Below are 24,000 nucleotides of genomic sequence, written 5' to 3'. Positions count from 1 at the left end.
AGAGAGAAAGGAGAGAGGCTGGGTGTGGAGAGGGAGAGGGAGAGAGAGAGAGAGAGAGAGAGAGGTGGTTTGTGGAGAGGGCGAGAGAGAGAGAGAGAGAGGTGGTTTGTGGAGAGGGAGAGAGAGAGGGAGGGAGCTTCTGGCTCTCAATGCTCTCAATGAACTCTCAATAATGCTATTCAATGAACCGATTAAAAACTAAGTACTATTGTTCACAAATCTCAGTGAAGTGGTATGTTGATACAAATGTCTATATCAGTTAAAAGTGTATACTGTATGTTTGGTCTCTGTAGTTGTTGTTATGTCTTACCTTTAACATGTACCAAATGCTTTAGCAACACAAGTTTTCATTTGTCATGCCAATAAAGCAACTTTTGAATATGAATTTGAAGGAGAGAGAGGGAGAGGGAGAGAGAGAGAGAGAGAGAGAGAGAGAGAGAGAGAGAGAGAGAGAGAGAGAGAGAGAGAGGCGGGGTGTGGAGAGAGAGAGACAGAGGGAAGGAGAGGTGGGAAGGGTGTACAGACAAAATTTAGAACAATCCATGACACAAACACACACACAGACACACACACACACACACACACACACACAATTAAGAGTTAAACGAGCACATTAACCCCTCCCCTAACCACCTCCCCTACCTGATCGATCAGATTGTGTCATTTCTCAGAACAGAGATGGAAGTCCAGAGGAACAGCGTATCTCAGCTCGGTGGCCATGGAGACACTCCACCTTGAGAGTGACCAAGTGTTTGGCCAGAATACACTCTCACACGTATCAAAGCTACTGGGTGACCCGCGGACTTGGCATAGTCTGGAACCCAGCCACTCCTCCCTCCAAACCCCACCTCACCTCACCTGGGGTCAGTCTACGTGACAGACAGGCAGGCATTAAATCCTGACAGAGAGAATAACACTTTTTACATTTCTATACTTTATCATTTCTTCACACTGCTACAGCTGTAACTGTAGTGGGTGCAACATGACTACAGCTCCTAATGACAGCAGCAACAGCAGAGTGAGAGGACTGAGGAGAGGAGATGATCCGTTTAAATCAGCACTGATACAAATATGAACCATCAAACCCAGCAGTACCATATGACATGCATATCATTTTTAACATGGGCACACACAGAGGAGATGACACTATAACTGGTCATAATGATTCCTTAAGGTGGTCATAATCAGAACACCGTAGGTCAGCTCAGTGGCCATGCGCATATTCCACACTGACAGTGACCATGTGTTCTGTCTGATAACGGCCTCACACATATCAAAGCTGCACTATAATCAGTGGACTTGGCAGAGTTTTGCCGTTTGGAAAATCAGCCCCCCTCCCTCCAAGGTCCATTTCACCCCCCCTGGCAAACACAGGCACGCAGAGAGGCAGTCATGTTCCCTAAGTTTAAACTTCATATTTTATACACATTTGCAGGACCAGGGTAACAAGGTGAGACAGTGACTACATAAGAAAATTCAATTCTACCTGCCCTGGGTGTATGAGAAGATTTGAGAAAATAAATTAAAACAAGTAAATAAAAACATTTAGTACAATCAAAATATCAACAGTGCCTATAGTCAATCTTTGTGCATTTTACTTTGCCAATATCTATATATGTACTTTATGTCATGAAAAATGTTTTTTTTATTTTTATTTTCTTCTACTGCTTGTATATCCTGTTGTTTTACTGTAACTTAATTCAAATTAAGGGAGAACTGGATCCTAAGACTTATTCACAAAATACTTTTTTTGAATCCATAACTCAAACTAAAGAGTTTAGGGTGAAATAAGGACAAGAAGCCCCACCTGCCATGAAGGCTGAGGGGTAAGAATTTTCTCACATCACTGATAACTGAATACACAGACACGTACTGGAAAAAAAGCCATATCCAAAAAGTAATGAAAGTTCTTACATAATCACTAAGTAAGGTATAAAAAGAGGTGGTCACAGACTCAGAGTCAGACACAACTACTACTGCTATCACAAAGACTACTACTACTACTACTACTGTATGAGAGGGACAGAGTGATATTAGAGATGAGGGCCGTCATCACACTGCTGGTGCTGCTGTTTCAGACAGAGAGCCAGAGCTCTGGGGCTGCTGCTGCTGAAGTCTCTACCCAGCTGGACGTCTCTGCTGAGCTCAGGGATCTCAGAGACATGGTGGTGGAACTGAGAGTACTGCTGACTGTCTCCATGAATGACCTAGAGAAGATGGAGGCTGAAAATGATGCCCAACGGACAGAGCTGGTTCTGCTGAAAAGCAGACTGGCAGCCACTGAGACTGAGGTGGAGCATGTGAAGGAAGACACTGCAGCACAAGAGGCCCGACTGTCTGCCAGTGAGACTGAGGTGGAGGACATGAAGATGGAGGTGAAGAACTTGACGATGGCAAATGCAGCACAAGAGACCAGACTGTCTACCAGTGAGACTGAGGTGGAGAACCTGAAGATGGAAACTGCAGCACAAGAGACAGAGATAGTCAATCTGAAGATGGCAAATGCAGCACAAGACACCAGACTGGCTGCCAGTGAGACTGAGGTGGAGAACCTGAAGATGGAAAAAGCAGCACAAGAGGCAGAGCTGACAGCAGTGAAGACCAGACTGGCAGCTACTCATATTAGTGAATCTGGAGAAAGAGATCACAGAGCAACCCAAGGTGGCATTCTCAGCAGGACTGGGTTCAGGATACATAGTGTCTGGGAATACTGAGCTGAACTTGGTCTTCACTAAAATCATCACCAATGTTGGACAGGCCTACAGCAGCACAACAGGCTTCTTCACAGCTCCAGTCAGGGGAGTCTACTACTTCAGATTCACTGTCAGGGATAGCCTAGACTCACACTACATGACTATCATGATGTATAAGAATGGGGAGAGGATCATCTATTTAGCAGAGTATGATGAAGATAGATACGAAACCTATCTGTCCAGTGGTGTGACTCTGCAGCTGGAGGTGGGAGATGTAGTTAACATGCGACTCCCTGCAGGCTACAGGCTCTATGATTATTATTCTGATAATTACAGCACCTTCAGTGGCTTCCTGCTCTTTCCTCTCTAAATGGAACACACTCTAAATGTTCAACTGCTGATGTTGTCAAATGAATTGTGTTTCATGAACATGAAAAATAAAATAATTTTTAAACGTCAACCCTTCTGAGCCTTCATGAGGAATAAACGACAATGGTGAATAACTGCACATATTCACAACAGCAAATGAACACATTGCAAGTGGCAACAGTGGAATAAGCGTGATAACGGACTCCACGGTGTTTGGTTCACAGAAAGAAATGCACTTACGAGGTGTAAACACTCCCCTGCTGCGCGTCGGGGCCGTTTTACCACCTCTGCATTTATTTCTGTGAACCGAATGCCATGTTGCCCATTATCCCTTATGTGTTTACCAATGTTAACCCTTTGTACATAAATTAAGGTCATTGTGGATTCATGGTTTACAGTCTTACACATTGTTTATTTTTTATAACACTGACTGTAATGACTCTGCATCCCGGTTAGAGGGTGACGCGGGAATCAATTGTCGCTCCCATCCCAATCCCACGAAAATACTCATCATATACCAATCACGTGACTGGCCCCCCAATGTTGTCTAAAGTTATCAGACTCTGTTGCCCCCGTGTTTGGTTAATAGCGTTCAAATCACTGAGCATTACCTGCAGGCCTAGGCGATTTCATTACGTAATTCCCAACGGAGATCTTCTCACACTCAAAACACACATTTATCAGGTAGGGTAGGTTAGAAAAGGCGCGCCTGCAGGTGTACGGCCGCACGCACTGTGCGTACCATCAGGATACTCAACAATAGGCCCTGACACACTGCCAAAATCCCCGCAAAATGATGTACCAAATTCGCGGAACGCCTGTCCTTTTCACATAGACCGAGGCGGAACGGCGGGACGAAGTACTGTGTGATCAGCAGAATTGACAGGGTTTAGAACTCAGTAACCCCTCCCACCAAACCCCACCCCAGCTGGGACAGGCTACGTGACTGGCAGGCAGGCATTACATCCTCACAGAGATAATAACACTTTTTACATTTCTATACTTTATCATTTCTTCACACTGCTACAGCTGTAACTGTTGTTTAATAATGCTGATGCAGACAAGTCATAAATAAAGTACAATTGATTATGCGCAAACATACCCTGTTGTTTGTTTTTCTAAATAATTTTTGGGTGATGATTGCACAAATTAAGCATTATTAAAGGGATATTCCACCATTTGGGGAATTACACTCATTTTCCACCTCCCTTTGAGTTAAACAATTGATTTGTATCTTTCTCCAGTTCATCCAGCTGTTCTCTGAGTGTGGCGATACCAGTTTTAGCTCCAGTCTAGCATAGATCATTGAATCGGATTAGACCATTAGCATCTCGCCTGCTAGCATCACGTTTAAAAGTGACTAATTTTTTATTAAAAAAATTAAGGCAGTCATGTATCCTGGGTTTTCCCATGCTGCCTTGCGCGCACAATTTAATTCACGCTGCTAGGTAGCCTGGATACCATGGAGCAAATTTTCGCCTCAGTTAGGGGACCAATCACAGAACGGAGGGAGGGCAGTAAGACGATGATGACACACCGTAGCCATTATGAGCCACGTACAGACGCATTTGATAGACATTTGTACCCAATAAACGGCTCTGGGCATTCGTAAACCACGTTTCAAATACGAGAAAATGAATGCCTAGTTCCCAGACCCCGTCTCATTTGAGATGAGGGTATGACGTTAGCCAGGCTAGCAGTCATGTTCCCTAAGTTTAAACTTCATATTGTTCATATTTGCATGTGGAATTATTTTGTTTAATCTTAATACATCTCTTACTGATAGTAAAGAGGTCCAGGGTAGGGGACAGACAGTCAATTCTACCTGCTCTGTGTGGCATGAAAAGATTTTGACTATTTTTAAATTCATGACTCAAACTAAAGAGTATGGGGTGAAATAAGGACAAGAAGCCACATCTGTCATGAAGGCTGAGGGGTAGGAATTTTCCCACAACACTGACAACTGAAAACATAGACACATACTGGAAACTGGAGCTCTATGATGATGATGCCAATTACAGCACCTTCAGTGGCTTCCTGCTCTTTTCTCTCTGAATGGAACACACTGCTTAATATAATGCTGATGCAAGTCATAAATATAGTACAATTGTCACATAAAGCCACATTTCATTTTCTGTTGGTCTTATTACAGTTTCTAACTTTAGAGGAGACTAGTTTTAAATAGGAATAACCGGAAATCTTAGTCAGTTTTAAACATGATGCTAGCAGGCGAGATGCTAACGGTCTAATCCAAAGTGATGGAGAAGAACTTCTCCTGAGCTGTGATTGGTTAGCAAGTTATGAACAGAATATTTGACTATGAGTCTTCCCTATAGGACTTCGCTTAAGAGGCCACCCTTCTGAGAGGCCACCCATACAAAAAGCCTACAGAACTCAAATTTAGGTGTGATAGTTCTTCTAATTCACCCCCTACACACACGCACACACACACACACAGTCAAACTCAAACACACACACAACACAGACCCAGATGAGTGTGTGAGGTCTGCAGTGTTTGGTTGCACCCAGGCACAAAGGGCCCATTCTGACCCAGTGGAGAGTTTGGCGCGCGCCAGGACAAACCAGAGCCATGCCTCTCACGGATGGGTTCATCTGGGCAGAGTGTGTGTGTGTGTGTGTGTGTGTGTGTGTATGTGTGTGTGTGTGTGTGTGTCAGAGAACAGAGAGAGAAAGAGAATGTGTGCGTGTGTGTGCATTTCAGTATGTGAACATTCATGTGTATGTGCAGTGATGTGTGTGTCCTTTTCAATAAATTTATGTGTGTACATATATAGTCGTGTATGTGTGTCGGTATGTGTGTGTGTTTGTGTGTGTGTGTGAGTGTGTTTGTGTGTGTGTGTTTGTGTGAGTGCACGCTTCATTCGGTGGGGATTTAGGGGTTTAGAAACAAGGAAGTGAACTAATGGTGAACTTGGGGGTACTCACAACAAGAAGTGACACAACAGGGCTTGAAAACACTCACTAAATACAATGACTGCTATTAGCTATCTCCTCCATCCATCCATTTCCTTGACTCTCCTCTCTATCTCTCTCCTCCTCTCCACACCCCACCTCTCTCTCTCTCTGTCTTCCTCTACTGTTTGACTTATGAAATCCTCTTACAGAGCCATGCGTTTTTTTTTCCCCTTCCTCTTTTACTGCTTGTGTAACTATTCTGTTGTTTCGCTGTAAATTATTTAATTCGTTTTTAAATCATTTTAAAATGACTCAAACTAAAGAGTATGGGGTGAAATAAGGACAAGAAGCCCCACCTGTCATGAAGGCTGAGGGGTAGGAATTGTCCCACAACACTGATAACTGAATACCAGAGATGGGAAGTAACGAAGTACAAATACTTCGTTACTGCACTCAAGTAGGTTTTTCAGATATTTTTACTTTACTTTACTATTTATTTTTGAAGCGACTTTTTACTTTTACTCCTTACATTTTAACACGAATATCGGTACTTTCTACTCCTTACATTTGACAAAACTACTTTAGTTTTAAATAATTTCAGTGGAGTTAGCCTACCGTTATTATTTTTCGCGTCATCAATAGCGGATGGGAATATATGTTGCACTTGACGCACCACTACAAGATGACTCGACAGATTTGGGCGGCATTCATTCGCGGCTAATCATCACAGCTTGATGGCAGTAACTTTAACGTTAGCACGTAGTAGTAGGCTCCGAAGCATCCGGCCCATGAAATGAGACGCGCTCAATTATATTTTGTAAAAAATGCCCTCCACCTCTCCTCGCCTTTGGTGCTTCCCTAACTTCTAGCTGCAGTGTAGCCTATATTGTTAGCAATAAGTAGTTGCAGCTTGAACAGGGATGTAGTGGAGGCTAAACGCAAGTAGGCTAAACGCAGTTTACCCACCTGAAATTTCAGAAATAGTTTATCCACCTCTTATTAGAGTTTATCCACCTCTCAAAAGACTTTATTCATCAATTACAACTGTTAACATTTACAAATCACACTGTATTATCCACAATAACAATATGTACACTCATCAACACTCTATGAACCACTTAATGGCACTTGTATTATATAAACATTGGACAATAACCTCCACCATCATCAAACATGTTCTGAATGCCTCTTCTAAAAATCTGATAGGCCTACGGCATGGCACAGTCCACTTTACTGTGATCACAGAATTGTTTACCCACCTCTTATTTTACCACTACATTCCTGGTCTTGAAATATTCACAGGAATTCATAAGAATTAAATATTCATGTTGTTTTATCCAGTATTAGTTGTATAGTCCATCTTATACACACCCATGAAGCCAACAAAGAAAATGCAAAAATAGAGACTTTTGTATGATTATTCCATTTTGTGTAGTCATTATCAGAACCGGACATGGCCTACAAATCCAAATAGTCTACAAGAAACCACAGAAATGCATACTTTTATTGTCAGTATGCATTTTGGGTAACCAAAAATCCTATGGGGAGTTTCCATAGGGCATTACAAAACGCATGAGCACACCTTGGCAAATAATGGTCTAAAGTACTAATTTTTCATTCTATATTGATCTACTTTTGCACACAGCTTCGCAAGACCTGGTGCTCGGGTTCAGTTGTGTCTCTAAAATCATATCAAGTGATCTAGAGGGCTGAAATGTGGTCAGTTCAGAGATGCTTGTTAACCGGCAGAAAGAAAAAAACAATATTCTAGGCTCTGTAACTCTGTGCCAGTGCTTCCTAAGAAACTACAGGATCTTAGCTTTCTAAAGATGTCCAGCATTTGATGGTAGGCCAAAAGAACACACTGCCCTCTGAAGTAGGCAGTGCAATGTTGGGCGGGAAAGCCTAGAAATGGCCCAACAGGTTAAGGGGAAGATTTAAAAAGAGAGACTGGCACTCTTGCACTCTACTTGTGTGGTCCAGGTACCGTTGCATAAAAAAATGGTTGTCATTCACAAGACTACTTTTACTTTTATACTTTAAGTACATTTCCAAGCCTGTACTTTGTTACTTTTACTTGAGTAAAGAAGTTAAATCAGTACTTCTACTTTTACCAGAGTCTTTTTAACACAAGTACTTGTACTTCTACTTGAGTACGGGAAGTGAGTTCTTTTGCCATCTCTGCTGAATACATAGACACGTACTGGAAACAAAAAACATATCTGAACATTTACTGATTTTGATCAGTGTCCCTGGACTTTAGTTCACCCAAAAAGGTTTTTATATAATCACCAACTAAGGTATAAAAAGAGGGTGATCACAGTCTCAGACACAACAGCTATTACTACTACTACTACTACTACTACTACTAATACTACTAATACTACTGCTACTGCCGTGTGAGAGAGACAGAGAGTTGTAATAAGTATGAGGGCCGTCATCCCACTGCTGGTGCTGCTGTTCTCCATGTGTGGAGCTCAGACTCAGAGCACCCAGACTGAAGTTCAGACAGAGAGCCAGAGCACTGGGGCTGCTGCTGCTGCAGTTACTGAGCAAGTAGATATATATGCAGAGCTCAGGGAACTCAGAGACATGGTGGTGGAGCAGAGAGTGCTGCTGACTGTCACCCAGAATGAGCTGCAGAACACCAAATCCCTGCTGTACACAATGGAGACTGAGAATTATGCTCTACACACAGAGATGGCCGCATGGAAAGAATCTGCAGCACATACAGCTGATCTGAGGTCAGTTACTGAGAGACTGACGGCCACTGAGGTCAGTGAGCTCGAAGAGATGGTGTATACTGTACGCTTGGAACCACAGTGGTGGAGCTGAGAACGGCTGTGAGTTTCACCCAGAATGAGCTACAGAACACCAAATCCCTGCTGTACACAATGGAGACTGAGAATGATGTTCTACACACAGAGGTGGCCGTGCTGAAGACCAGACTGACTGCTAGTGAAACTGAAGTCCAAAGTACCTTTTTATCAGTGTTAGATTATGGTGACTTAATATATATGCATGCCTCTCTAGGCCTCCTAAAGAAACTGGATGTGGTGTACCACTCTGCGTTGCGGTTTGTAATAGGAGCACCCTCTAGAACACATCACTGCATGCTATATGAGAAGGTTCAATGGACTTCATTGCATCTAAGAAGAAAAATCCATATTTTAATCTTTATAGCAAAGGCTCTAATGGGCAAACTTCCCAATTATATTTGTAGTCTTTTGTCATTTTGCCCTTCTATATACAATACCCGTTCCTCAAACAAGCTCCTCCTACAGTCCCCAACTTCCCGAACTAAACTGGGAAAATCTGCCTTTTCATCCTTTGCACCACATGCTGGGAATGAGCTTCAACACACACTCAACATGGACTCCTTACCCTCCTTAAATGTTTTTAAAAGTATTTTAAAGCTGGCTTACACTGAGCAGTGTCACTGCTTTTAGTGTTCTATTTTTCAAATATATTTTAGCTCTCCTTAGTCTTTGTTGTCTTTGACTCTGTGTCTTCTGTGTTGTTGTTGTTAGTGTGCTTTGTTGTCTCTGACTCTGTGTTAGTATGCTGTTGTTGTTAGTGTGCTTTGTTGTCTCCTCCTCTGTGTCCTCTGTGTCAGTTTGCTGTTGTTGTTAGTGTGCTTTGTTGTCTCTGACTGTGTCCTCTGTGTTAGTGTGCTGTTGTTGTTAGTGTGCTTTGTTGTCTTTGACTCTGTGTCCTCTGTGTAGTGTGCTGTTGATGTCTTTGCTCTGTACCCATGTCGTATTTTCTTTGTCTTTTAAAAAATTGCTGCCATCTTGACCAGGACTCCCTGGCAGAAGAGACATTGTGTCTCAATGGGACCTTCCTGGTAAAATAAAGGTTTAAATAATATAAAAAAAAAAAAAAAAAAAAAAAAAGTGGTGAATCTGAAGAAGGAAACTGCAGCACAAGAGACAGAGATAGTCAATCTGAAGATGGCAAATGCAGCACAAGAGACCAGACTGTCTGCCAGTGAGACTGAGGTGGAGAACCTGAAGATGGAAACTGCAGCACAAGAGGCAGAGCTGACAGCAGTGAAGACCAGACTGGCAGCTACTGAGACTGATGTAGTGAATCTGGAGAAAGAGATCACAGAGCAACCCAAGGTGGCATTCTCAGCAGCTCTGGGTATTACAGGATACATAAACGCTGGAAATACATGCTATATGAATATCAAGATGTATAAGAATGCAGAGCAGATCATGTCTTTAGGAGAGTATAATACTGATGGAACTCTCAGCTATCTGTCCGGTGGTGTGACTCTGCAGCTGGAGGTGGGAGATGTAGTTAACATGGGACTCCCTGCAGGCTACAGGATCCATGATAGTAGCGATAATCACAGCATCTTCAGTGGCTTTTTGCTCTTTCCTCTCTGAAGGCACCATGGCCTGCAGAGTTAAAATGCCTTGCAACTGATGATTTGTCATCATTTTTTCTAATTGAGCATTTGTGCTCAAAGATTCGGGTTTTGAGTTGTCGCTTGGTTTTGCCCACATAAAACAACCCACAAGGGCACGTCAGTAAATATACTATGAAAGTGGATAAACAGGTAATTCTGCCCTTTACTTTATATGTCCTGCCTGTTTTTGGATGTGTAAATATCTTTTCTGTGAGCATGAAATTGCATGCTGCACAGTTCAAGCACTTAAAATTGCCGTGTGGAATTTTAAAGGGAAAAGGCGACTGAGTAGGTGCAGGGAGGTGCGAACGCACCAACCGGTCTCTCAGGCTAGGTGCTCGTTTATAGCAGCTGCGCAGCGGATCCTGGAAAGTATGGCCTATGTGCGGGTCACTGCTTAAGATGTGCCAGTGGCGATGCACAATGTTCTTTAAGCTATTTGAAATCTGACCATAAGTGGATACAAGTTTAACTGTAGCATTGTTAGAGCTATTCTGATCAGTACGTTTGGTCATCAGGTCAGCACGTTGGATACTGCGCGCGCGCTCTAGACAATCACGCACCAAGTTATCTGTATAGCCCCTGTCAAGGAATCTTTGACAAAGTTCCCCCGCTTGTCGCTCAAATACCTCATCGTCTTTACAGATGCGGCGCACTCTCAACAGGCAGGCTACGTTTGAGAGACGGTGGATGGAAACTCTGGTAGTGCAAAAAGGAGTTACGATCTGTTTCTTTGCGATAAATTTCAGTGTGTAGCGCGTTGTCTACCTTCCTCACCAAAACATCCAAAAAGGGCAAGACATTGTCATCATAAGTCAATGTGAATTTGATAGAGGGCAGTCTAGTATTCACATAATTATTAAAGGAAATCAGTTGTTCTTTTGAGCCCAACCACACAAGAAATATATCATCTATGAACCTATACCCCACTTTCAGATGTTGTTTAAAAGGATTGTCCTATAAATGGAAAATTAATATGTGGATTGTATGTTCATTTTTAATATGTTTAACAATCTTTGTATTTAACCAATTCTGTATTTAATCTGTTTGAAACATTAGTGACATTATTGGAATGTGTATCACTTTAACATCATTGGCGGGTGTTCATATGGGTGTGTTAATGGGTGTGGGTATATGGGCTACATTGTTACCTTGTTGCACACTGAAGAAGGCACACGCCGAAACGCGTATGTGCAAGTAAAAGAGTATATATGCATAGTGCGGCCTCTCAATATTTGTAATAACCATGAAGAATGAAAATTGCAGTTTAAAAGCGATCCTCACTTATTAGAAATATTGAGTAATACTGAATCAACAAAGATTCATATACTGAGAAGACAGAAGAACAGTGTAAAAACCCAACTGGTACTTTGTCAAATGACACTTTGCTTCTTTTGTTTTGTCCTGTTGATACAATCGTTTGCGTCCAATTAAATAAAACAAATAAATAAATAGAATAATGCATCTGGTACAATGATCAATTGTTTGAGAATTTATCTGTCAATAGTAATATATTTCCATAAACACCCCGCCAGATCTGCGTGTTCAATCATCAATTTCAATAATTTCTATCTGCTCTGGGTGTATGGGAAGATTTGAGCTTCCGCTCTCAAGCAGCAATGAAACTAAAAATAAATAGATAAATAAAAACATTTACTACAATCAAAATATCAATACTGCATAGGTAGTCAGTCTATGTGTCTCATTTTAATTTGTCAATATGTATGAATTTGCCTGAAGACTCCTAGTTATGTGATTCATTTATTTATATTTTCTCTAGTATTAGCTTATTTCAAGGAGGTGGTCAAGGAGGTGGTCATCCCCCAGCCCCCACCCTCTCACTACCAGTGCAACACTCACCTCCACCATCAAAGGCTATCGTACCCCCACCATCACTGGATATTGCACCCCTCCCCCACATGGCGACCACGAACAATGAGGTGTCAATGAGTTCAGTAAACAGCCATCAGACACAGAGACCGCAGATGCAACCCACCCCCCCCCCCCCCCCGTCATCACAGCAGATCAGGTGAGATCAACTGAAGAGACTTCGCCCTAAGGCCTTGTCCACACGTACCAAACCAATATTTTTTTCCTCCGTCTTCCCTGGAACCGTATCAAGAATATTTGCGTCCAAACGGATCCATCTCAACAAGACTCAACACGTTACTTCATATCCCAGGCCTATACGTGGCACTGTATAGCTTGCGCGCTGCAGGCTATACAAACAGACAGAATAGGCTATGACAAAAATGGCTAGTACAAGGAAACCAGAATTGTTTGTGTGGACTGATAGTGAACTGTCAACTGTAGTCAACTGTAAAACTAATAAACTATCCAAGTTCTAGGCTATTCTGTCGCCACATTTATAATATTGCTATAATACCTTCGTTAGTAACAGTCAATACTTTTGCCTGCATCAAATCGCGCATTCGCATTTAGTGCACTACCATCGGCTTAACATGAGTTCTAGGCGTCTTTGTATGCTCATATCTGACTTCACTAGACTGTGAATGCATTTATTTATGTTGTAAGACATGTAAAATAAATGAATGACACCGGCACTACGCACAAATTAATTTAAACTTACACCGCACTTCCAATAACTTCTGACTAGTTCTATCGCGTCACTGACAGTAGCTAGAATGCATCAAAAAAACACCGGGGAAAACACTGTTCAGTCCACCAAGTCATAAGCTATAGGCGCTGCGCAGCACCAGTTGTGATATTTATTCTACTGAGTGTAATCGTAAACTTGTGTCAAGTTCAGGGCAGCTGAGGTGTGGCGATGACATCATCAATAGCCTACGCAAGTATGCGGTTTCGCCGTCCAAAGAACTCACAAGGGCTACGGTTTCAGATTTTTCCACCCTGGGACCAGGTTTCAAAAAAGTGCGGTTTCAGGCAGTGCGTTTACAGGATTCGTTTGGACGATCGGCCAAGACGAAGCAAAACCGGTGCGTTTAACCCAAAAAGTGTCTCCGTGTGGACGGGGCCTAAGGCAGCCGGTCCTGACAGACTGTGTCCAAAGCTACTCAAGGCTTGTGCTGCTGAACTGGGGGAGCCACTGAAGCACATCTTCAACTTGAGTCTCCGTCTCGGACAAGTTCCAACACTGTGGAAGACGTCATGTCTCACCCCCGTCCCTAAGAAGCCACACCCTAGTGAGCTTAATGACACAGGCCTGTCGCTCTAACATCACATGTAATGAAGAAAATGGAGCAATTGGTCTTAGGTATGCTCAGACCCCAGGTACGCCATGCACTAGACCCGCTACAGTTTGCATACCAGGGGAAAGTGGGTGTGGACGATGCCATCAGTTATCTTCTACACAGGACACATTCCCACCTAGATAAGGGGAAAAGTGCTGTGAGAATCATGTTCTTTGATTTCTCAAGTGATTTTAACACCATCCAACCCCTCAGACTGGGAGACAAGCTCTTGCAGATGGGTGTGGACACTCACCTGGTAACCTGGATTACAAATTACCTGACTGAGCGACCACAGTTCATCAGACTGAAGAACTGTCTCTCTGACACTGTGATCTGCAGCACCGGAGCGCCACAGGGAACTGTGCTCTCTCCAGTCCTGTTCACCCTGTACACATCTGACTTATGCTACAACATCGAGTCCTGCCACATGCAGAAGTTTTCTGACGATACTGCAATTGTGGGGTGTATCAGGGACGAGCAAGAGGAGGAGTACAGGAGCCTGGTGGAGGACTTTGTGCAATGGTGCAAACTCAATCACCTTAAACTCAACACTTCAAAGACCAAGACTAATTTTGATCAGTGTCACTGGACTTTAGTTTACCCAAAAAGTGATGAAAGTTCTTACATAATCACTAAGTAACTATGTAACTAAGCAACTAAGTAACTACTACTGCTACTACTACTACTACTACTACTAATTATTCTGTGTGATCTTGACACATATGTTACTGATAGTATAGAGAGCAAAGGGAGGACTATGGAGGACTATGGAGAGACAACGACTACATAAGAACATTCAATTCTACCTGCTCTGAGTGTATGAGATTTGAGCAGGAATGAAAATAAATGAAAACATTTAGCACAGTCAAAATATCAACACTGCCTAGGTAGTCAGTCTCAGTGCATTTGACTTTGCCAATATTTATTTTACTTACCTTACCCCGTGAAACATGTTTCTTATCTTCTACTGCTTGTATAACTATTATGTTTGTTTAACCTTAACTTTTGAGACAGAACCGAATCATAAGACTTATTCACAAAATATACTTTTATAGATCCATAACTCAAACTAAAAAGTAAGGGTGAAATAAGGACAATAAACCCTACCTGTCATGAAGGCTGAGGGGTAGGGATTTTCCCACATCACTGATAACTGAATACACAGACTGGAAAAAGCCATATCTCAACATTTACTGATTTTGATCAGTGTCCCTGGACTTTAGTTCACCCAAAAAAGTGATGAAAGTTGTTATATAATCTCCAACTAAGGTATAAAAAGGTAAGGTATACTACTGCTACTACTACTACTAATACTACTGCTACTACTACCGCTACTGCCGCGTGAGAGAGACAGAGAGTTGTAATAAGTATGAGGGCCGTCATCTAGTGATGGGCAAATGAAGCTTTGGTGAACCACTAAACCACAGCAGTGTGAAGCTAGCAACACTAATGAAAAAATCCAATATGGCTGCCACATGTAGATTTTTCAACATAAAAGTCCTTACCCAAACCAGTATATGTAACCAAAAATATTGGTTTGCTAAGGACTTTTATGTTGAAAAATGTATGTGTGGCGGCCATCTTTTTGCTTTTCAGCTAGTGTCGCTAGGTTCACACTGCTGTGGTTCAGTGGTTCACCAAAGCTTCATTTGCCCATCACTACCGTCATCCCACTGCTGGTGCTGCTGTTCTCCATGTGTGGAGCTCAGACTCAGAGCACCCAGACTGAAGTTCAGACAGAGAGCCAGAGCACTGGGGCTGCTGCTGCGGTCACTACCCAGCTGGACGTCTCTGCTGAGCTCACGAAACTCAGAGACATGGTCGTGGAACTGAGTGTGCTGCTGACTGTCACCCAGAATGAGCTGCAGAAAGTGGAGACTGAAAATGACGCACAACAGACAGAGCTGGCAGTACAGAAGAGCAGACTGGCAGCCAGTGAGACTGAGGTGGAGAACCTGAAGATGAAAACTGCAGCACAAGAGACCAGACTGTCTGCCAGTGAGACTGAGGTGGAGAACCTGAAGATGGAAACTGCAGCACAAGAGGCCGAGATGACAGCAGTGAAGACCAGACTGGCAGCCACTGAGACTGATGTAGTGAATCTGGAGAAAGAGATGACAGAGCAACCCAAGGTGGCATTCTCAGCAGGGCTGGGTTCAGGATACATAGAGTCTGGGAATACTGAGCTGAACTTGGTCTTCACTAAAATCATCACCAATGTTGGACAGGCCTACAGCAGCACGACAGGCCTCTTCACAGCTCCAGTCAGGGGAGTCTACTACTTCAGATTCAATGTCACTGATTATCTACATTCACGCATGATGAGGATCGAAATGTTAAAGAATGGAGAACAAGTCACGTATTTAGCAGAATATGATACTGATGGGAAGCTCAGCTATCTGTCCAGTGGTGCTACTCTCCAACTGGACGAGGGAGATCTAGTTAACATACGACTCCCTGCAGGCCACAGGCTCTGGGATGATACTAATGATAATCACAGCACCTTCAGTGGCTTCATGCTCTTTCCTCTCTGAATGGAAAAAAAGTGCTAAACTACTTCAATTGCCAAAATATATATAAGGTTCTTCATTATTATGAGCAAATAAACCACTTTTAATCTGCACATACGTACTCCTGTGTCGTCACTAGAAATACTGAGCTATGCTGAATCACCACACAAATTAACATTTTGCCAATGTTTCATGAGAGTGATATGAATATCCTCCTACTACTGCTGATATAATCCACTCAATCCCTGTATCAACCCCCCCCCCCATTTATATCCTTCATCTCAAAAACAATCTGTCCATTCCTCTATTCAAAAAACAAAACAATTCAATCGATTCCTCTAAATTCTAATTCAATGCACTACAGTACATCTACATTAGCATGATCATCATAGATTAGATTAGATTCAATTAGATTCAACTTTAGGAGCAAGATTATTGTTAAAACACAAGGAAAAACAAATGTTGAACAGAGTGTAAAACAAGATGAGTCTGATAACCACAAATAGAAAAGAGTTGGTACTATGGGTGCCTCTCCCCTCATCTCTCCTCTCCTCTGTCTGTTCCTCCACTCCTCCCCTCATCTCTCCTCTCCTCTGTCTGTTCCTCCACTCCTCTCCTCCCCTCATCTCTCCTCTCCTCTGTCTCTTCCTCCACTCCTCTCCTCCCCTCATCTCTCTTCTCCTCTGTCTGTTCCTCCACTCCTCTCCTCCCCTCTCCTCTGTCTGTTCCTCCATTCCTCTCCTCCCCTCATCTCTCCTCTTCTGTCTCTTCCTCCACTCCTCTCCTCCCACCATCTCTCCTCTTCTGTCTGGTCCTCCACTCCTCTCCTTTTTTTAAATCTCATTTTTACAACTTTATATTTCATAATTATCACTTAAAATCTGATAATTACGACTTTATTTCTCATCATTATGACTTAGTATCTGGCAGTTTTTTTTTTCAAGTGGCAGAAACGGGCTTCGATAGGTAACCGTGGTGACTCTAGGATCAGACCAAATGCAATGTAGGCTAATGATCTTTACATTACATTACATTTGGCTGACACATTTTTAGGGGTGCTCAGCCCCTAATGAGCAGCTGACAGTGGATCTCGTCCCAAAAAAGTGTGCCTACCCAGTTTAAAGATATTTCAGAATACTATATCTCTAAAATTTTGACATAGATGTGAGTTGTTTATCTCAGTTAAAAACACTCAGTCTGCAGTGTCCCACCCACCACCCCCCAACATTCTAAATCTAGATTGTTATGTAGCAGAGTCATATTATACATAATTTGAAAGCTTGAATATGACAATATTTTCATGTAAAATATGTGTAGTGCTTTACATTGTCAGATTAATCTAACTACAGTATGTCTCAATTAAATTTAATCAAAAATGCCCTCCTCCTCCTCCTCCTCCTCCACCTTTGGTGCTTCCCTACCTTCTAGCTGTAGTGCATATCCTTAGCATAAGTAGATACAGCATATTGGGTCTTGAAATATTCACAGGAATCCATAGAAATGTAATAATCATGTTATGTTATCCAATATAAGTTGTGCAGATGTATAGTCCATCTTATACACACTAATTGAATTGAAATATAATCATTCCATATCAGAACCCCTGAAGTACAATCCAGATGCAAGAAACATGAAACTTCAGAGTGCTACTTTTCATTTGAGACCAAGATTATGCTTCTACACAAATGGGGTTAATATGCAGTAAGCATTTGATTGTCGGTATGCATTTTGGATAACCAAGTTATAATTCCTTTGAGGAGTTTCAATAGGGCATTTTACAACACATGAGCATATACCTTAGCAAATAATGGTCTAAAGTACAATTTTTTCATTTTATATTGATCTACTTTTGCACACAGCTTCACAAGACCTGGTGCTAGGGCTCAATTGTGTTTCTAAGTTATATCAAGTGACCTAGAGGGCTCAGCGGCCTCTGAAGCAGGCGCTGTGCAATTTCAGGCAAAAACTTGAAATTGGTATTGAGAACCTGCTGTCTTAGATAGATAGATAGATAGATAGATAGATAGATATGTGGTATACAGACATCACGCAAAACTTGCACATATAGCAGAAAAAGTAATAAGAAAAACTCCACTATATAGGCCTAATAGGGACAGTAGAAGATAAACATGATACTAAAATACTAAATACTAAATATACAATATAAACTAAATCAAATATCAACATAGTGTGCTTAAGGATGATCAAGCATGACAGGGCAGGGACTGAGCCTGTAATGCAGTGTGCAGCTGAGGATGATCACTTCCTTGTTGTCTCTGTCAAGGGTGCCATGGCCGTGGACCCCTCAACAGACACAAGCAAGATGCAATACAGTTGAAAGGGTGGGGATAGTAATATGGACATATACTGTAAGAGAATAATGTATAATGTAGACTATGTCAGTGCAAGAATAGGTTGAGGTAAAAGGGTTATTTGGCTTGTATGTAGAGTTGTGACATAATAAGCCAAATTCTGCAAAAAGTGTGTGAGCAATAGGAAAAAAACTTTATTTGTATTATTAATTATTTTGAACGGTGTTCAGGACACCACTACAAATTGTGGTTAGGTAGGTGGCCTTTGTCACCAATATATCATATCATATCCCCCAGTGAATAGTCTCTGTCATGATTGTGGCTGTCATCAGCAATTGTAGTATAACAGGCAGTGTATACAATTAGTTAAACAGCTAGGTTGATGCAAGAGATAGGCATGGGATGAAGTTAGGCCACCTAACATTAAATCACTGACCTCAATGTCCAGCTCACATCAGGTGCATTGAATGTGTTTTGCACTGACCTCAGTGTCCAGCTTTGCAGGTATTTGCATATTTAAATGCAAATTTACTACATAGGCCTACCATATTGCAAAATATGACGCTCTTTTAGCGCACACCTTTCACTGTTCTTTGAGTATAACAGGAGCTCACCAAATTCACTCGTTCTTATTGACAACACCACTATGCTACGCTAGACTAGCTTGTTTGTTATTAAGCTTAATGTCTAGGCTACCTGGTCCATTGCAAGATGCATCAATATTCATAGTGGGTTAATATCATAGTGTCAAACAATGCCGAGACTTGTGTGTTTACCTGTTGCCAATGAGTGGCAGGGCAGGGCAGGGAGAAATGAATGCTGCTCCACCAGGCGCTCTACATACAAGTTCATTTCAGTAGAAAAACAAATGTACCTCCGCGCTACTGCGGGTCACATCTAGCGCATCGACGGTACAGTGTGAGAGAGAGAGAGTTCACCGGAGCGACAAAGATGTTGAATTTTAGAAGTTTTTTTTTTTAATTCAGGTGCCAAAATAAGGACTAACGTTGACTCTGATGAAGACGTGGCACACGACAAAACGTTAGTCCTTATGTTGGCACCTGAATAATAAAAACTACTAAAATTCAACATCTTTGTCGCTCCAGTGAACTCTCTCTCTCACACTAAGTTCATTTCAGTATCTGTGGCTGGCACTAGGCACCAATGTTGCGGTCTCGCGAAATTAGAGCTACAATAGCCTACTTGTCGCGCATTAGTAGGTCTATTACGTATATTTCATTGAAATGAAATGCTATGATAAATAGTTTATGATAGATAGTTTAAAATAAAAACTTAAATGTGAAAACTCATTGCAAGTCACTCAGTCACCTACTTAATTTCCCGGGGATGCTGAGATAAATTTAGGGGTGCCTGAGCAATACAAAATAAAATTAAAAAAAAAAGCCTAAAATCGCCTATGACTGTTACAAGTTTGTCATGACATTTTTGTCAATTATTATTTCCTAGATGTAGGCTATGCTACCTGAAATTCGCTCAGTGAAGGCCATAGCCATACCGCCAAAATGTGTTGAGTCTTAATAATAGCGGCTGTAATTAGGCTTTGTGTGGTAGTATGGTCTGGAATATAATGATAAATAAATAAAGTTCTATCAAAGAAATAGACGTAATGTAGGAATGCATATTGCAGCAGGTACGGATATACCTGTAGAAGACCTGAAGACCTGTCGAAACATACTTAAATCATGCCAGGGGCAAAAAAGACAGTGTCCAGGTAGCATATAAAAGTGTATGTCAAATGAATAAATGTAAATAGCTTTTTTTCCCTTTGCAACTATCAAAGAAATCCCATAAAACACAGGTATGCCTAGTGTACATTAGATGGCCTAAAATTAAGCCCTTCTGTATAGCATTTAGTGATTTGCATGCAGTAATTTTAACACTGACCTTGATATAGCCTAATGTGACTGTTTAAAAGTAATTAATTGTCAAAACACAACAGTGTAAATTACCTATAATAAACAATAAAGCACTTAACCACATACAAACTACTATTTTACTAAAATTGTATACATGTAGGAAATGTGTGATGATGAACCCAGAATTAAACTGCACACTACAGAAGTGAACCAAAGTAAACACAAATGTCTCAATACACCTGGAGGTGGCTGTCCTTTCCGTATAAGAGGATTTCACCATGGTATCATTCCAACATCAATATCGAGGGTATTATAGTAAAGTCATAATGTTGATATCATGACAACACTACACTGGACACAAAAGCCCAACTCAACATCGGACACACCAGCCCAATGACCATACAATTTGCTTATTGTTCTCTCCCCTTCCAAAGGCTCAGGAATTAATAATGTCAAGAGTGCTAACAAGCAAAGCAGATCATTCAAATGTATTTGTCAAAGGTAAAACAAATTATTAACAAGGTTGAATAAGGACATTAACCAACACATTACTTACCTCGTCCAGTTGAATGTGTGTAATTTAGTCAGCGATCAAAGATCATAATGGACAATTCCTGAAGAACACATGCGTATATGCCACACTGACCAAGTGTTCTGTCTGATAATGGCCTCACACATATCAAAGCTGCACTATAATCAGTGGACTTGGCAGAGTTTTGCCGTTTGGTCACTCAGCCCCCCTCCCTCCAAGGCCCACTTCACCCCCCCTGGCAAAACACAGGCTATGTGACAGGCAGGCAGAGAGGCAGTCAGAGAGGCAGTCAGAGAGGAGAGGCAGTCATGTTCCCTAAGTTTACACTTCATATTTTATACACATTTGCATGTGTAATTATTCTGCATGATCTTAATACATGATGTTTTAAGCCCCCACCGTTGACTTCATGGCAGCACGGCGACCGTCGACTTTAAGTCACCTAACCTTAAGCCTAACCCTAACCTTAAGCCTAACCCTAACCCTTGTCTAACCCTAGTGCCTTCCATGCAGCGCTGTCTGGAAGACGACGTTGGGGGCTTAAAACACCAATGTGCATTTGGATGTGCAATTATTCTCTGTAATCTTAATACATCTGTTACTAAGCGCTTTCAGATATAACCTCCGGAGTATATGAGGAGGTTTGTCAAACGGAGGTCCTACCCTTCGGATGATTCAGATATGATGCTAAACTGCGGACCTAATACTGACCTTACACGGACGTATGTGTGAATGACATACACGCACATTAGAACCTCCGTGTGGTTGTCGAGTGAGGGGTGGGGGCTTGTAGAGTTCACAGACATGACGCAGAATATATGCGGCCGCGGCCTGTCACAGCTGCTTTTTGTTTACAAAATGTAGCCTATGCATTATGTAGGCTAAAGAAGAGAAATCTATTGCATAGGCTAATACTTGAAGTAGGCTAGTCACGTAAGTGCCCACTTGAAATTGACCTAGCCTACAGTATTTGTATGTGTGCTTCAAATAAACACATTTATCTGTTTTCAACGTTATGTAGCCTACCAGAATTAGCTATAGAACCCCAAATCTGGTTTGCGTTGGAGAGAGAGAGCATGCACAAACTTTATGGTAGGCTACCAGCCAATTCAGTAGGCTAACTCAAGCCTTCAAGTTCATACAACGTTTTTAAGAAACAAACAAAATACTAACATGAATAACAGTGAAGTTGTTCGTTTTTCATGGTTTATTTTTTCCAAAAGCATCCTCTCCCCATGTGTAGCATTTACATCAGCGAGCTCAGCAGGTCATGAAAGCTATCAATGAACAGAAAACCGTGTTGGCTAACAATTTATTAAATACTCCTGTCGTCAACGACGTCGCTAGGCTACTGCCTTTTCAGCGCCTTCTGCTTATGATGATTCAGTCTTCTGAATTCGTTTGTCCTTGCCATGCAGTTGTAGGCTAACGTGTCTCTAACGTTCCCTTCAGGTGTTCTATCAAAATGTTGTATGCCCTCATGGACAGTAGCTCCGTGATGTCTGCATATTTCCTGGACAGCACTATGCCACTCCATCATAACACTGGCATTTAAGTCAGATCTAACCACATGGACGCACGAAAGAAACGTCACCAACACGCCCTCTCACTAGGTGTGATTTTAACCGCATGTTCTACTCCTCGTTCAGACACAGCACATTTACATAATGTCCGGAGGAAATACTAGGGGGGGAGTAGTATAAACACCGGGTGAATTCGGACTTCCATATGACCGGTTATGTCGTTCAGATATACGGCCCCACCGTTTAACATCGGCAGTACCTCGGGTCTTACACGTATGTCTGAAAGCGCTTACTGATAGTATGAGCAAAGGGAGAGGACCAGGGTAACAAGGTGAGACAGTGACTACATAAGAACATTCAATTCTACCTGCCCTGAGTGTATGAGCAGATTTGAGCAGTAATACAAATAAAAATAAACAAATTAATACAAACCTTGAGTACAATCAAAATATAAACATTCCCTAGGAAGTCAGTACATCTGTTTTGCTAATTTTTCTTCTCTTTTACTACTTGGTTAAATATTTTGTTGTTTTGCTGTAAATTATTTAATTTGTTTTTTTTTTCTATCCATGACTCAAACTATGGGGTGAAATAAGGACAAGAAGCCCCACCTGTCATGAAGGCTGAGGGGTAGGAATTTTCCCACAACACTGATAACTGAATACACAGACACGTACTGGAAAAAAAGCCATATCTCAACATTTACTAATTTTGATCAGTGTCCCTGGACTTTAGTTCACCCAAAATGTGTTAAAAATGATAAAGGTTGTTATATAATCACAAACTAAGGTATAAAAAGAGGGTGTTCACAGACTCAGACACAACAGTTACAGCTACTACTCCTACTACTACTAGTGCTGTGTGTGAGATAGACAGAGTGATGTTAGAGATGAGGGCCGTCATCCCACTGCTGGTGCTGCTGTTCTCCATGTGTGGAGCTCAGACTCAGAGCACCCAGACTGAAGTTCAGACAGAGAGCCAGAGCACTGGGGCTGCTGCTGCTGCAGTTACTGAGCAAGTAGATATATATGCAGAGCTCAGGGAACTCAGAGACATGGTGGTGGAGCAGAGAGTGCTGCTGACTGTCACCCAGAATGAGCTACTGCACACCCAAATACTGCTGCACACAATGGGGGCTGAACTGAATAAAATGGAGACTGAGAATGACGCCCAAGACACAGAGCTGACAGCTGTGAAAACTGAAGTGATGAATCTGAAGATTGAAAATGCAGCCCAACAGACAGAGCTGACCACCATGAAGACTGAAGTGATGAACCTGATGAAGGACAACTCTGCACAGGAGACAGAGCTGGCCGTACTGAAAACTAGACTGACTGCTAGTGAAACTGAAGTGGTGAATCTGAGGAAGGAAACTGCAGCACAGACAGCTGATCTGAGGTCAGTTACTGAGAGACTGGCAGCCACTGAGACTGACATGGAACATGTGAAGAAAGACAATCAAGTTCAACACACAGACCTGACCACTATGAAGACTGAAGTGATGAACCTGATCAAGGAAAATGCAGAACAAGACACCAGACTGTCTGCCAGTGAGACTGAGGTGGAGAACCTGAAGATGGAAACTGCAGCACAAGAGGCAGAACTGACAGCAGTGAAGACCAGACTGGCAGCCACTGAG

The 24,000-nt window shown here is 42.0% G+C and overlaps 2 protein-coding genes across 2 annotated transcripts in view; one reads left to right on the top strand and one right to left on the bottom strand.

The window, feature by feature from the left end:
- pard3bb (par-3 family cell polarity regulator beta b) overlaps positions 1-24,000 on the bottom strand; it is a 347,724-nt gene that overhangs the window by 52,385 nt on the left and 271,339 nt on the right. The window lies entirely within an intron of this gene.
- On the top strand, positions 2,163-3,142 carry LOC143100932 (cerebellin-1-like). The gene is made up of 2 exons (XM_076264523.1): positions 2,163-2,465; positions 2,644-3,142. Exons 1-2 carry the CDS (start codon positions 2,163-2,165, stop codon positions 3,061-3,063), a joined length of 723 nt encoding a protein of 240 aa, XP_076120638.1. The 3' UTR covers positions 3,064-3,142.

The sequence above is a fragment of the Alosa pseudoharengus genome, unplaced genomic scaffold, assembly GCF_046254945.1.
Source record: "Alosa pseudoharengus isolate Yale_2024_CS ecotype anadromous, Long Island Sound unplaced genomic scaffold, YU_APseudo_1.1 YU_APseudo_1.1_scf_3, whole genome shotgun sequence".
NCBI classification, from domain to species: Eukaryota; Metazoa; Chordata; class Actinopteri; order Clupeiformes; family Clupeidae; genus Alosa; species Alosa pseudoharengus.
Note: the sequence above shows the minus strand (reverse complement) of the source record. Positions and strands in the feature narration are given on the sequence as shown.